At 37.5% G+C, this 16,117-nt stretch overlaps 2 protein-coding genes across 2 annotated transcripts in view; both read right to left on the reverse strand.

Moving 5' to 3' along the window:
- LOC109834283 (elongator complex protein 4) overlaps nucleotides 1–6,897 on the reverse strand; it is an 8,517-nt gene extending 1,620 nt beyond the window's left edge. Inside the window, exons 1-6 of the mRNA XM_020402300.1 lie at nucleotides 6,627–6,897; nucleotides 6,327–6,553; nucleotides 2,248–2,320; nucleotides 893–1,049; nucleotides 368–440; nucleotides 29–188 (exon numbers count right to left, since the gene is read on the reverse strand). Coding sequence (XP_020257889.1) covers nucleotides 29–188; nucleotides 368–440; nucleotides 893–1,049; nucleotides 2,248–2,320; nucleotides 6,327–6,553; nucleotides 6,627–6,789 — 853 coding nt within the window. The 5' untranslated portion in view covers nucleotides 6,790–6,897. The remainder of the gene's footprint in view (nucleotides 1–28; nucleotides 189–367; nucleotides 441–892; nucleotides 1,050–2,247; nucleotides 2,321–6,326; nucleotides 6,554–6,626) is intronic.
- LOC109834364 (protein PLASTID REDOX INSENSITIVE 2-like) lies at nucleotides 7,055–11,118 on the reverse strand. Its single transcript, XM_020402402.1, has 3 exons — nucleotides 10,846–11,118; nucleotides 10,614–10,715; nucleotides 7,055–7,444 (listed from the first exon to the last, which is right to left on the reverse strand). The coding sequence occupies exons 1-3, from the start codon at nucleotides 11,071–11,073 to the stop codon at nucleotides 7,244–7,246; spliced, it is 531 nt and encodes a 176-aa protein (XP_020257991.1). The 5' UTR covers nucleotides 11,074–11,118; the 3' UTR covers nucleotides 7,055–7,243.

Consider the following 16,117-nt stretch of genomic DNA (forward strand, 5'->3'; position numbering starts at 1 on the left):
CAAAGACAATATAAGAAGAAGAATTTGCCTGGAATTGATCCAACAGATAATAGAGTGTCTGCCAAGTGCTGCCATCTCTTAGAGAAGGACGGAGGAAGAAGAGAAGTCGGGAATGTAATCACAGCAACTGCATTAGAAGATCGTACCATTGCTCTGAGAGATCTGATAAAGGAAACCATATCCCAATCCTACAATAGTTTTTGTTTAATATAAATAAAGGGTAAATCAGGCAAGCACTTTCATATCTTAAACAGGAGAATTGAAGTTTTAGGTAACTGATATAGTGATTTATTTATGCACCTAATAATGGAGATAAACCCCCTCAAAGTTAATGATTTGAACATCAAAGATGGAATCAGGAACTTACCATCTCAGTGTATCCACATTGAGGGGCACAAAGTGATTGTATAGCAATTCTACCAACATTGCTCCCATCATTTCTGAATGTATAAAATCAAAAGAAAAAGAGGAGGAAAAGGCTTAGAGTAAAACCTATCACGAATGAAACGTCCACGGAACCAAATGAGAATAATAACCGCAAGAATTAAATCATTCTAGCATAATGTATATGCCCAAAGCTGTAGTTTTTCTCCAAATAATAAAGGGGAAAAAGATTTGGAAAGTGTAGATAATAGTTAAACAAGTATATATCCTTTATGTGAGTCATTCAATGGTTAAATACACATCATGACTTTTTAGTAAATCCTTAATCCAGATATATTAATCCCCTTATGGACAATCATGCATCACATGGGCAAACAAATCCTTGTGGACACATAGGCCAATAAATAAACCAGTCATAGGAAAAGACAATATTTAAACCGGTAATATTTGAACCCAATATAAGAAATATAATTTCCTTCAAAAGAAAATTTCTAAACATGCATCTTACCGAGGAAGTTTAGTTAAAAAGTTGGAACAATGATCACGAATAACTGCAAGGCTTGAAGAGTCTTGCATGGTCACACATTCAATATTCTTCGCACCAAGCAAATGTCTTTCAAGAGGCTTTCGCAGGTCAAAATCATTACTGAATTCTTGTTTAACATCTGCAACCAAATTCAGGGTTCTTTTAGTATTTAATAGATTTGTGAACAAGACAAAGTATCTGCCTTTTCAGTTCATACCACTAAACTCAGGAGTGAAAGTTCAGAAAATATGGAATATCAAAACGTAAAGCAAAAAAGAGTGCAATTAGCTTATATACAATGAAGATATGCATGACCACACCATGCTAGTTTAATTAAAGCTTCTTCCCATTTGATTAGACTTGCATGATTTTTAGATCACACAGTGGAGTAACATTCGAATTCAACTGCGTATGTCTAGAACGCTAGGTATTATCTGGCTTAAAGCAGATCTTAAAAGGATGAATCTTGTGCATCTAGAAAGCCAGTCAACATAACTCAAAAATCTCCTCTTGCAGGCAAGAAGATTTTTTAATCAATGACTCCATCTAGTTGAGCCCGTTATATTGTAAGACCAAAAGTTGAGTCAGCAATTCGGAACGCCCCTTGATATAAATCATAATGAAATTTTCAATCACTTTCAGAATTGGTAGCAAAACCTACATTTGAAATGCTAATATTGACAAATGAATGACCTAAATAGTCTGATAAGATCTAAATGCAGATCTAGTAAAATATTTATGGAAAAACACATTCCTCCATTAAAGAAGCCCATATTTGACCTAAAAGTCTCGGCCTCAAGAAATACACATTGCAAGTATCCATTGGAGGTTATCAAAGAGTCCACAAGTTTCCCATTTTGAACAACAACCCACCAATCCATTCATGGGCCTCCCAATTCCTTGAACCGTAAAGGTTTTAGCTAAAGAAGAATCTTCCAACCACTTTTCCAACGGGAGAAGTTCCATGAGATCCAAATTCTTCATTATGTTCAATACTTGGGAGAGTTAACATAACAGTTTCATTTATGTCCTGAGTTACTCTTCACATATGAAGGTTAATCCAAAACCTAATTCACGAACGGAGAACTTCCGGAGTTAATAACATACCATACCGATCCACTCCCCTAAAAAAACATATAAGATTTTGAGTTGCTTTAAACCGAGAAAAAACCAGAACGATCTGAGATGCAAAACATCTATAAGAAAGTCACTGGCTGCTCCAAGCAATGTGAATGATATATTTAGCCCAGTTCCACTAATAACAACTAGTCATCACAACATATGGGAAAAAGTAAACATGCTCCAAGATTTGACACACAAAAATTCAGCAAACAGACCTTTGCTGTGAGGATCAATAGCGGGCTGCTCCAAGTACTTCTTGTATTGCCAAGCTATTCTCAATCCCTTCTCCTGCACAAAACAAACAGGTTATAACAAACCCAACACATCCAAATCCTTTAAATAAATAAATAAATAAATCAATCAAGAAAAAGGGTTGTTTGCACTTAAATACCCAAAGTCTATCCTTTGTTAACTTTTATACCTAAGTTCTAGTTTGACAATTTGATACATTAATATCAATCATGAATATCAACAAACAAAAGTAACTGAGAAACCAATTTTCTTAGGGGCTGTTTGTTTGGTAAAAAAAAAATGAAGAAAGGCCCACTTGGAAAACTGACAACCAAGAAAATAGCCCAAAATTGCAACTTTACTTCATTATCTTTTGTTTGGGCTGTCGGGAAAAAAATGAAAGGGGAACTGATAACAGGTACCAACTCAGATAAACCGGAAAGAGTCTTTCCCTCACAAAACCTCCGAAATCGCTCGAAAACTGATCCAAGGTGATAAAAAATTAGGGATCGTACTGTTTTCTTTTCCGCTCTCCTTTCCTCCCCTAGGGTTTACCATCACCGCGCCGTTCTCCTTCTCATTTCACCATCTCCCTCCAATTTCTTCTGCCACCTTTGGTTCTTTGAGCGGCACCGCTCTGTCTCTGACTCTGACGCTCTCTCCACCATTAAAGGTACTACATCCTTCGTTCTCCGATATGCTTTTTTATTTTTATTTTTTTTGCAAATTATTGGGAAATTATCATATGTAATCATAGATTCATAGATCTCTATAGTAATTTTTAAGGGAATTATTGATAGATTTATGTTTATCATTAATCTATAAGATTGATTTTTTGATGTATTATTGGCAAATAAGTTTATTTGTGAAGAGTATTCTTGGTATTTCCTTAGAAAGGTGAGATTTTTATGACTTTATATGTGAGATTGAGGGAATTTTAGTAAATAATATTTATAGAGTATGCAAATCAGTGGCAAGATCCATTTTTATCCATTTCAACGAGTAGACTTTGGAATTGATCAAGCCCGCCGAACTTGTATTTCGCTCACATAATCACAATATAAGTTTGCATGCTCGTCCTTTTGGCTACTAACTATGTTATATGTATTAAACTTACTTTTGTGCAAAAGTAATGCTACTATTTCTATCTTTATGCATCTCAATCGTGATTTTACATCCTTAGTAATTAGTTTTTAGCAAGGTTATCGATAGCGGATAGCGTCGCGTAGCGGTGAGACATCGCTAAGGCTATTTCGGGCTATTGCGACAAAATAACGGTAAAAAGCGCAAAGTCAAATAACGGTCTAATTTAGATATGTATAAATACTAAAAAAAATTAAAGAAAAATCTAAGAAATCTAAAAGTACATATTGGATGATTTAAAGAGATCCTAAACATAAAATAGATATGTAACTATAACGTAACACCAAAGATGACTGGAGGTGTCAAAAAGTCGTCGTCTTCGAGAAGAAGAGCTTAGCGGTGACAGGACTGCCCTAAGAGGAGCTCACGGTGAAGGGGGTGAGAGGAAATATCAAGGTAGGTGCCAGAGGCTATGAGAGGTGGTAGGAGTATGCTGAAAATCACAGATCACGGTGGAATGCAATGATCTAAGGGTTGAGTTTAATTTTTAAAAAAATAAGCCTTAAACTGCTTTAAAATAGCAGTCAAAAAGCAAATTTCGAATGCAATCGCTCACTATTTACCGTTATGACACACTATTGGTCGCTTTTGCAAACAGACATATTTCGTAATATATCACCGCTATTGCGTGATAGCATAACAGATGATAGCGTTGCGGGAATGGACCGCTAACGCTATTAGCGCCGCTATTGCGGGGCTATTTACCGCTATTTATAACAGTGGTTTTTAGACAATGGTAGATACAATTTACATGTTTATCCTACATATTTCTAGTGTGATTGCTTATGCGTACTTGTTTCACAGGTTTACAAGTTGGATAAGGTGAATCAGGTGATTGATTTCACCTTGACGGACTGAGGTTATTCTACATATTTCTAGTGTGATGGTATGAAAGTTAATATGGTATGGATATCAGTTCTTTTCTTGATTATATGAGGCAAATGTTATCATTTTTATGCTATAATGATGGTCTATACAGTAGTAATCTATTGGCGAGGCAATCCATGATGACAATGCTTATTTTGTAGATTCATTATGATAATTACAGCCAACATTGCTATCATAAATTTCATGGCAAGACAGATAGTGAAGAAAATGGCTTTATCTGAGCATATTTTTCAATCTTAGATATTGTTGGTTTCAGTCTTGGATGGTCTCAGTCTTTGTTGATTTCAGTCTTGGTCTTTAAACATGATTCTAGTCTTGTTTTTAGTTTTACTACAATTTTTTGAAGAATGATTTCAGTTTTATATGTGTTCCAATGTTGTGAAGATTGCTTTCAATCGAAGTCATAAATTTGATATGGAGGCTTCATAGCTGCAGTTTGCCATTTCTGCTTTTTGATTTCCTAAACATAAATAGTTGTGTGCTTGGCCCTGAATTTGTATTCAGTTGATTGCATGTTACAAGATCTGTTGTATTCTTTCATATGCTAGAAGTTGTGTGCTTGGTTTATGCTTGTTTTGTGTATTGGTTTCTGTCCTGGTCTTATTCTTGGTTTCTGTTGCATGTTCTTTATAGTAGTCTCTGCCTGATGACAGGACCAATACTTCACTTCTATGCTTTGACTCGTGTTCCAACTCTAAATGTGATCTATGGTTTATCTTTAAGCTCTCAACATGTTTATTGTTTGAAAAGGCTACCTGGTTGTGTGCTTGGTTGATGCAGACTGCTATAGATGTTAGCATTGTCAATAACTCCAGTTGATTCTTCAAGTGAGTCCTTCAACTTGGTTCTTGGTTCTTGGTTATATAACTTGATTCTTCAAATTTCCATTTTTGTTTTTTGGCTATTGGTTACATGTGGTAGCTATATTATATGGTTATATAACTTGATTCTTCATATTGTCACGTTTGTAGGGACATTTGGTTGTTGGTTCTTGGTTATGACTTGGTTTTAGGATTAAGATTGAGAATATTTGGTATTAGTTGGTTGATATGGTTGTTATGATATTGGGTATGTGATATTATGCTACGATGATGGTCTTTTTTAATATATGCAACCAAAATTTATACTAGTAATCTATTGACAAGACAATACATGCAGCCAACATTGCTACTATAGATTTCATGGGGAGGCATATTATGACGACAAGGCATATTATGACGACATAGACTAAAACAAAGCATAATAGTACTTTTTCTATAGTATTTGGGGTTCACATTATGTCCTCAAAGTTAAAATTAAGCCCCCCTAAATCTTTGAAGTTTTTTGAAAATTTTTCCTCACATGTCCATATGTGAACATTTTGCAAATTACTATCTCAAATCTTTAAACATTTTTGCAAATTACTCCCTCACATCTTCAAATATTTTGAAATTTCTCCCTCAAATATTCACATTTTTGTGTGATGGAAGGCATGTTGGCCCCTCAATTTTTATTGCCAATAAATTTGCCCTATATGGGTGGTAATCACACCATGTTAACCACAATCACATTTCCTTTATTTTTTAGTTTGAAACAAACACTAGAAAATGAGGGAATCTGCTTATACATCAACTACTTTCTTCTTCTTTTTTTAAATTGAACCAAATAAATGAAAGTGATGGAAATTAATTATTCTCCTAGTTTTTGACATAACAAACACAAGAAACAACTTTCCATGAAAGTGAAGAAAACGCCAAAAAGTGAAGGAATGTTGGACATGGAAAATGGTGGAAAGCAACCAAGCCCCTTACCATGATTCAGCTTTTTATTTTTATTATTTTATTATTTTTATTTTGTATTTTTATTTTTATATTTTGAGTCTGGGGAAAGTGGAGAACAAAGTCAGGTCTTCGGATATCATATTGTCAAAATCAATGTCAACTTGAAAACTTGGTGTTATCTAACTATCAAAGTAGAACTTCAGGGTGTCAAGGTTAAAGAAGGTGAAACTTTGAGGAAATTAAAACGCAAATAAGCCAAGAAAAAAAAATACCTCTTGCTTCTCATCCTTTGAAGAAGACGAAGACGAAGACGAGAGAGGAGAAGGGAGAGTGCCAAGAAAAGCTCTGGGCTCCTTCGAAGGGCTAGCGAAGAGCAGAGGCTGGCGATGAACGATCCCTTGGGACATGAAATTTCTTAAGAGTAGCAGGTGGTGAGGGGCGTCGGAGTCCTCCATTATCATAACTAGGGTTCCCAAGAGAAACCCACCTCCCAAAATCCCTAAACCATCAAAAAGATTAGAACTTTACCAATGATTCAGCTCAAAAAGAGAAATAAAGAGAGAATTTGTTACTGTCGAGGTCAGGAATTCCAGAGGAGACGAAGGCGGAGGCGTTGGGGCCCAGCTTGATGCCTGGATTCTGCTGCTGATGAAGGGGAGAAGAAGAAGCCGGAGAGAACGATGACGAGTTTCGAGAGAAGCTGCTGGTTCGTCCTGTTCGAGTTGAAGTCGCCATGGCTGCGCTCTCTGTCGTTGCAGAAAATTTTCTTTTCTTTTCTTTTACTTTCTTTTACTTTCCTTGTTGTCGTTGCAGAAAATTTTGGGTCCGCAACCGATTCGTGAAAATTATTCTGCATTGACTTGTAAAGGCCCATTTATGTGCCCGAGTGGGCTTTAAATAGGCCCATTTAGATAACACCGGGGTTACTAATGTTGATATCTTCGGACATGATACAGATCATCAGCATCAGCAATGACAGTGATACTTAATAAAAGAACCATTTGCAGAAGACAAACAATCTCACTTGATTAAAATTCATAAGTTTGAAGTTACAAAGCTTTTACAAACTTGCATAAATCTATTATCGTTACATTCTCATTCACATAGCAGTTTTCATTATGTAGTTTTCGATACTCATGATTCTAGCAGGCATATCGACAGGCCTACTTTACGTTAACTCCTGCCTGGCTCATTGTTTGCCTTCTTCCCGTCTTGTCCATTCTTGCCAGTCCTTGTCGACATGCTTCTGAGCCCATACAACTGCAGCTCGAGCAGCTTGAGGACCCCCGGGAAGTCCCCTTTCGTTCAATATATCTGCCATGTCGATGAAGGGAATTACTAAGAGTGTCCCCGGTCCACCATACTCTGTGTGCAAGAAATTGTTCAAAATCTGTCACGAGTAAGATAAAAGAATCAGCTGTATGTAGTATGTACAAAATCATAATTGTTCACTTAAAGAGCTTGAAGACCCTCAAAAATGTGCAAGCAATTTTCATCATGATTTCGAAGTTTTATTACATCGTACCAAAACGATACAAAGTCGGATCTAAAAAAACACACATTTTAAATGTATTTCAAATGACATAAAAAATAAACAACTCCATTAGCGTAGAAATCCATTTTGGGTGCTCAACCTGTAGGGACATGTAAAATGATGATTTTCTTTTCTCAAAAGAATTTGGTGCTTTGGTTTTTGTAGAAATAAGTTTAAGAAGTTCAAGACATAAAAACAGGCAAATTGCCAATAAAAATGCTTCTGTCAAGGAGGAGGAAGTTCGTCAACTATCCGAGATTTACAGCTATAAAAACAAAGTCTCCGCTGTGAAAAGACAAATTCAATGGCTGCTCCTTGGCTTATCAAATAGCATTGTGACAAGCGAATTTGACATGTTTCAACCTTCTCACTGTTTGGAAAAAAAAGAATTTCTTTCCAGGAAAATATGTACTTGAATTACATTTGAACAAGAATCTGATTTCACATATGACAACACAACAGATCCCACACATACATGCACACAAGATGAAGCACGCACGAGCTTTTGAAAAATATTCACTTCAAAAACATTCACAAAAAACAACACGAAAATGTTTAGTGTAGTAAAACCGAGACCACACAGAAAACCTATAAAAGAGAGAAACAAATAGATTACTGTTGCATAATCCAACCTTTTGTGTGCTGATTATTCTTTCTCCAACATAAAAGCCTCAGGGTGTAAATTTTCAATGATAAGACATTTTTAACTTGGGTTATGTTGTGATGGTGTGAGGAGTCAACACCTTAATATGTGTGGGGTGTGTGTGCACGTGATTTTGTTGGTGCATATCTAGATGGAGTGTCCAATCCTTGTAAGACTTATAGCCCTAATGGACCTAAAGAAAATTAACTAATTTCATACTTACAACCCATGTACGCAGACACAGAGCACGCGATCCAGGTGATTTATGATCCACTTTATAACCACAGGTTAATTGGGTAATTAAATTTACCCACAGCGATAATTTTCTCTATTCAAAACCTTAAGAACTTTACAAAGTAAATAAGTTGGTAGTTAATGGAAGTTAGGGATGCCACATGACATATATGAATGCAAATGAAATCCTAAAAGCTAGAAGATGTCTGCAAGGGAAACATCCCTAAAATCAGGCATTGTTTGTTTTCTAAATAGTTCTATCAACATTGGCCTAACCAAGTTTTCTTCATGCAATACTTACCTTTTGGACAATCTGGGTTCAAATTTCCCCCACCCACCCGCATCCCAAGAAATCTGCTGCAGGAATGAGAAATACAGTGCATTATTATAAGTTTATTATGCAGTGACTCGGGTTCCTGGCGCACTAAGGCTAAAAGTGATTTCTAGAGGGTTGTTGATAATTATTTTCAGAGGTAAAGGTTCAACTAAGATTTCTAAGGCAAATGATTCTCCGATTTATGTGGTTGTCACGCCTTTATTAGAGCTTTCTTCTCCTATATGGGGCCCTTTACTACCCCCGTTTGGTTTATCCCTCCCTCTTTATAATTTCTTCATGATGCAAGCTTATGGGGTCTTCCTCAAAGAACAACAAGAGAGAAAAGGGAATAAATCCATCTCAGGTTTTGTTGGTAAGTAAAGTACAGTAGCCAATTTCATTGCAAATACAAATAACGTCACAAAAGCAGATCTAGAAGAAAAAGGAGGAATGGTCACATTGTGGTCATTTTGTAAGAAACACAACCTTCAAAGGGGAAAACCACAGGCAAACTTACGCAAGCCATAGGTTGGCCTTATAGTGGCCTACATGTATTGAAGAACTCATCCACGATTGGCCACTTAGTAGGCGTGCTAAACAGTATCTGTATCCGAGGAAATATCTGTAACCATATCCGTTAGGATACGGATATGGTTACTCAAATCTATAACCAATAGGATATGGTTACGAATATGGTTTTGTAATGAAATATCTGAATACATATTAGTCGTGCTCTTACAATAGTTTTGATTCTTAGATTATGGATTTGTGGTTAGTTTTGATGATCAAGATGTCTAATCTTAAACTTTACAGTTATAATGAACATATCAACGAACTCTTTTGTATCACATGAACTATGTTTTTCTCAATACTTTCTCATATCCGTTTTGTATCCGCGTGCATATCCGCTTATATATCCGCATGTATTTCTGTATCCGTATCCGTATCCGAGATGGGTAAGCAAATATGGATATGATAAGCATCATATGTGAGCCGTATCCGGACCGAATGCACCCCTACCACTTAGGCAACTACTAGCTCTTGTCAACCAAAGAATAATAGCTATTTTGTAGGGACTTAATCACTCAAACACTTTCAAGGCTTTCTTACCATTTAGGACAGTATAGGTTAGGCATATACAGAGAAGAAGTATAGGATATAAACCGAAAGAGAAAGTTCAGTCTGCATTGTGCCATGTATTTCTCCCACAAGAAGTAAGAATTATAGTTTTTAAAAAAGCTNTGGAGCGTTCTTTAATTTGAACATCGTTTAATTTTGAACTGATAATTTCAAGTACATATTTTCCTTAAAAATATGTGTTTTGGTACCTTCTTCATTTCCGCTTGATTAGAAGTTGGTAAACTGCACAGCTTTCAGATACCAAATTGACCATGAAGAGCAGGCAATTGATTGGAGGAGCGATACTATGTCGGATTCATAGATAGCTCAATACCCAAGTGATGTGTATTTACTAATGTATCCTTAAGATTTACTACATTATCAAAGAGATTTGATATGTATCCTAGACATGCTCACGAAAAGTAACGGACTTGAAGGTAGTCGATAAAAGTTCGTATTATTCTGGTTTCTGATAGTAAGCAGTAATATCTATCAAATTGGAAGGACTAATATCCATCAATTTAATTTTTTTTTTCCTTCAAACAATTGGGTATAAGCCATAAAGATGCCTAATGTACACAATTTTATGTTAACACTCCAGAATGCATAAATCAATCTTCAAACCAATTCACACCATCCAATTGCAGAACTAGTCCTAATAATATTCAAGGGCAAAATAACCTTTTTTATTCAAATGAAGCAAAGCAACTTGCCTCTGCGCAAACCCGCACAACTTCCTCAATGGAATCCCCAAACAAATCCTTCTTCTTCTTGGCCAGCTTCTCAAAGAGATGGGTCCTGAACTTCTCCGTCTCCTGAACTCCGACACCCGACACACACAAAAAATAATTCAAGAATTACCCAAGATGTACAAAAGGGGCATGCACTAAAGGTCGCTAGAGATTAAAATAATTGATGGGTTTTTTTTTTTTTTTTTTTACTCACAGCTTCAGCAAATTCAGGAATTGGGTCTGGGAACACGTACTCAGCTGCTGCTCTGCAAATGAGGTGATTTGGTGATGGTTTCAGAGCGAGGGAGCTAATGGGTCTTCTTCTTGAAGAAGAGGGGGAGTTTCGAGAGAGAGAAGAGATTGAGGGTGGAGAGATGAGAGGAGAGCGAGAGAAGGACGAGGTTGAGATTGAGATGACGTTGATGGCGGAGGCGGCCATCATCCTAAAAGCTTGGCGAAAACCCCAGCGTCTAAAAACCCCGGTTGGGATATATAAGGAGTAAATGAAAAAGAAAAAGAAAATAAGAACAAAGCCCCTGAGCTTCGGGTCGAATTGTGAAAAACACCATTCCGAACTTTGGGCAATTTTTGGGAAATGCAAGGCAAAACCCTAAACTTTACCTTAAATTTCTTATTAGCCCCTAACTATTGTTTTAACCCATTAAAATCTTGAAAGCCCCTAGAAGTTTTATTTTAATTGTGACTAGATCCCTTGTAACATCAGAAAGAGGTCCTCCTATAGTTCTATTTGTTGTAAATAGACCCCATGTAGTACTACTTGTTGCGAATATAGCCCCATTTAGTATAGGCCCAAGTGCGAATGTATCTCCTTAGTGAACTTTTTTAACTAGTTTGAAAGTAAAAAAATAGCAATTGGGTGTCAATCCTCACCAATAGAACCAACTAAAGAGGTCTATCTGCCTCCTCAAACATCTTAACGATTTTAAGAGCAAAAAAAGAAAAAAAATCACTCATAATGTCCATTCGCAATGAGTACAAGTATATAAGATCCCTCTAGAATAAATGGAGCTACATGGTGTCTCTTTGCAATTGGGTGATATTACATGTTGGAGATTAGAAACAATCAAATCGAACCCTTGCCCTTCCGAACCTTGTGTTGAAAATAGGAAAGTAGAAAAATTCATCACAAATAAAGATCAAAACTTACAGGAATAATAAAGGAGACGAACACACAGATTTAACAAGGTTCGGCAACGTGCCTACGTCCTCGGGAGCCACACCACATAATTCTTTTATTGATTGAAGAAGAAATACAAACTCTCAAACTAGGGGTTTATCTCTCTGAGATCTCTCTATCAAAAGCTCTCTCTTTTGATGGTTTTCTAATGCTTAACAAACCCTAAAAATGTTTGGGTATTTATACCAAACCCAGCCCAAACAGATTTTCTGAACTCATAAGGAATCTGGCAAACAGCGTCGCGATCGACCGTAGCGGTCGACCGAATCAAAACCCGAGAGCAGAAAACATTACAGGGTTGGCGCAGTCGACCGCCTTCAGCTCCAGCCTCTCCCTGACTCCTGTGTACGTTCGCGGTCGATCGCCGCTGACTCGCGGTCGACCGCCAGGCTGACTGGCAGTTCTCCTGAATTTTTTGGACTGTGTTCTTCGTGATTCCAGCTTCGGCTTCAACTTTGAACGTACACTTTAGACTAACATTACACGGGGTCAGTTAGCAATTAACCCTTCATTATTTTTCTTAACTTGGTAGCCAAGCGAGACAAATTCAGGTCGTCTCTCTCCTTGTCAAAGCTCCTGGCGCTTTTTTTTTTGGATGAAATTTACTCCTTTTTATTTAACTCTGGTCCAGTCAGAATTACACAAGTAATGCCATAGTCCACTTCACATTTACATGATTTTTTGTTAGCAACATGATAGTTAAGGGTGTTAAATTGGAATTTCATTTCGAAGGAAAAAAACAACAATACAGTGATTCCTAAGGAAAGGAAAAATATTATCATCAAGTAAGTGGAGTACGACTGAGAAGTATAAATTATTTTACAATTGCAGCTCAGAAACCCTTGATTTCGTACTAATTTTGTAATAGAGTCTGCATCATATCCAATTATGCATTAACTTTCTAACACATGTGAAAGTATGAATAATATCGGTCTCTTTTTCTTTTATTTTTTTAATACCTCAGTATGCGATCGCTTTAAATACGAAATATGACAGTTTCTTAGGGCCCGTTTAGATGGGGTATTTTGCCCCAAAAATTGGGAGGAAAACTGTCAAAATGGCAGCTTTCCCCCAAAATCGTCTCCCCAAAATCGCCTCTTAGAGAGGCGATTTTGGGGGAAAGCTGGCAAAAAGCTGTCATTTTGGCAGTTTTCCTCCTAATTTTCGGGGCAAAATTTCCCATCCAAATGGGCCCTTATAAAATTTGTCCATCTACACATGCGATAGAGTATCAAGTAAATCGATACGTTGGCCACGTGGCGTTCCAGAAAACGAGAACCTTTCAACGATACAAAATAATGGCGTGCTTGGCACGTGCAATTGGACTATTTCTTGCTTACCTAGGCTAGATAGAGCTTGTCCATATAGAAGTTGGTCTAAAAAAGAACTAGTTTAGTTGCTAGAATTTGAACTAGAAAAAACTTATTTGAATTCGGCCCTTTCCGACTACACTTGTAGGCCACCTAAAACTAGCTTTTGAAGTCAAACACGCCCGAGAATCTAGGACATGAGGGTACACAATCAGTGCTCTCTCTGGCGAATGATCCATGCGTGCCAATACAGTCTCGGTCGCATTAGAATAGTTCCGCTATATACGACGAAGCTTTTATTGTAGTGTCCCCCGCCCCCCCCCCCTTTTTTGGGCTTTAGCATTAAATTTTGGCAGGTGAGAAGTTCATATTAACTTGCTCCTCTTAAACCATGGCACACTGAGCAAGAAATTGAAAGATTCTAAAATTTTTGACTTCTGTTAGATAAGGTGACATGAACCTCAAAGCCTGAAGAAAATAAATCAAATGCATCCCTGAAAATAATCAATTAACACGTCAGAGGCTAATAACTCTACCAACACAAAATTCAGGTATAAAAGGACTAGCAATGGGCAATAGTCAACTTCCCTTTGAGAGCAATGGAGAAAAATAACGAGGCGATCGTCAAGTTACTAGTAATCACAGCGCTCCTCTTACCAGCATCTTCGGCATGTTCGTCTCCAGACCCGGGTGGATGTAAAAACTGCATTTCTGATCGCCTGAATCGCGAATGTCCGTACTGCAAGCCAATTCTTCGGTGTATGGCAACTTGTTTGTGGAGCGGGATCCCGCAAGCAAAGTGTGTGAACAAATGCGAGTCGGAAGATGGTGAGCCTTGCCTTGCTGATTGTAAGAGATGTATGCAAGAGTGCAAGTGCAGTTGCATGGTTCAGGGGAAAAAGGATAATGTACCTATGCCTGTTCTGTAGTCTGTCTTTTTTTTTAATCCAGAAATTGTCATCTTTTTATGCAAAAAAATTAGGAAAAATTCTGAAAATAGACCACATTTGCTAAATATTTAGCAAAATCGACCATTTTGCTAAATATTTAGCAAAATCGACCTCTTTTTGGCCTGTTGGCCAAAAAGAGGTCGATTTTCAAAAACTTGGCCTGAAAATCCTTGTCGAAATCGGATTTCGTTGGCGTCGGAGATCAAGCTCGGCGTCAGATTTGAGGGAGGAGGGGGTGAGTTGGCTTTGGGAGAGAGAGATTGGGTTTGGGAGAGATGGAGATTGGTTTGGGAGAGATGGAGATTGCGTTTGTGTGTGGAATTAGGGTTTGGGAGAGATGGAGATTGGGTTTGAAATTCGGGTTTTGGAGAGATTTCAATGGGTTTGGGAGGGATTGAGATGGGTTTGGGAGTGAGGGTGAAGAGATTGAGATGGGTTTGGGAGTGAAGGTGGAGAGAGAAGGCGGAGAGAGATTGAGATTCTAAGGGGAATAGCGAAATTTAGGGCAGATGGTATATATATGTCGACATTTATACGGGACTAGTAGTCCCGTATAAATGGTTCTCGTGGCTCTGCAAAATGTACGGGACTACTAGTCCCATACATTTTGGTGAGTCACGAGAAGCTCACAGAAAACATACGAGGCTACTAGTCCCGTATGTTTTCTAATCCCTAATTAGTGTATTGAAAACATACGGGACTAATAGTCCCGTATGTTTTCAGGCCAAGTTTTTGAAAATCGACCTCTTTTTGGCCAACAGGCCAAAAAGAGGTCGATTTTACTAAATATTTAGCAAAATGGTCGATTTTGCTAAATATTTAGCAAATGTGGTTTATTTTTAGAATTTTTCCAAAAAATTATCGACCATACTCGCTAATAAGCGAAAATTGCGCAAGCTTCTCTTGATTGAAGTTATAAAAGGTCTTATATATGTGTGATCTGTGTTTGTATGCCCCATCTAATCATGTTATTTTTCATCTTTTTACTATTTTTATTCTTGTATCCTCAGTTCCAAGTTAATCTCCGCGCACTCTTTTTTTTTTCCTCTCCCGTTTACTTTCTCCTACTGCTTCAATTCCAAGACAAAAATTATCTGAGTAATGTGAATTATGAGCTAAAATAAAGGGTCACCTCCTGAGCAGCTATTAGGTATCGTCGTGCCAAAAAGCCCGACCTCTGAGAAAGGCTGAAGTAAACAGGCCAAGAGAAATCAGGCTCCAATTCAGATAGAACGGCAGCTCACCAATCACTCGAGTTCGGCCATCATCACCCCAGCTCAGCTCATCCTTGCCACAGAAGTGAAAGTATAAGATGGAGCTAGGGAATCGTAAGTAGCTCACATGAGGGCAACCTGCCATCATTAAGCTTATTCTCCCCCACGATCTCTCTTGCTGTCCTTTTTCTACCTTCTCCCCCCGAGTTACTAACTGTTAGTCACACTGGATGGGTGACCTTCTCACCACCCTTTATCTCTTGCTAGCTCATTTCAGCAAAATGAGATGCTATCTCATAACCATCAACCCTGTGTGCGTGCACATGTGGGTGCACACATATAAACATGCACACACGCACCATAATACATGCACATCACGCACACAAAATGCACAAGATATATACATACATAAATGACATGCATGCACAATATATACACACATACATAACTGACATATGCACATATACATACACAACATGCATATGGACATAGATAATACATATATACAAAATCAGACGCTTACACAATATAAAGTCCCCTGTCCATTATGGAAAACCTCCAACAGCCAAGCAACCTAACTAGAACTAAGTATAAGATGTTATGCAAGCAGGCACGTATATATATTTATTTAAAGATAAATGTTAGGAATTAAGGCAAATAAACTAATTAGAGTCATGTTGGGTGAAAGACCTCTTATGCCTAATCCCAACCGGAATCACAAACGAAGCAAATTTCAACGACAATCCTATTTGATTAGTGTACATACGAATCACTTACATTCTTTTTTTATTTACAATACATCAGTAGTAATGTG

This window comes from Asparagus officinalis, chromosome 1 (assembly GCF_001876935.1).
Source record: "Asparagus officinalis chromosome 1, Aspof.V1, whole genome shotgun sequence".
Taxonomy (NCBI): Eukaryota; Viridiplantae; Streptophyta; class Magnoliopsida; order Asparagales; family Asparagaceae; genus Asparagus; species Asparagus officinalis.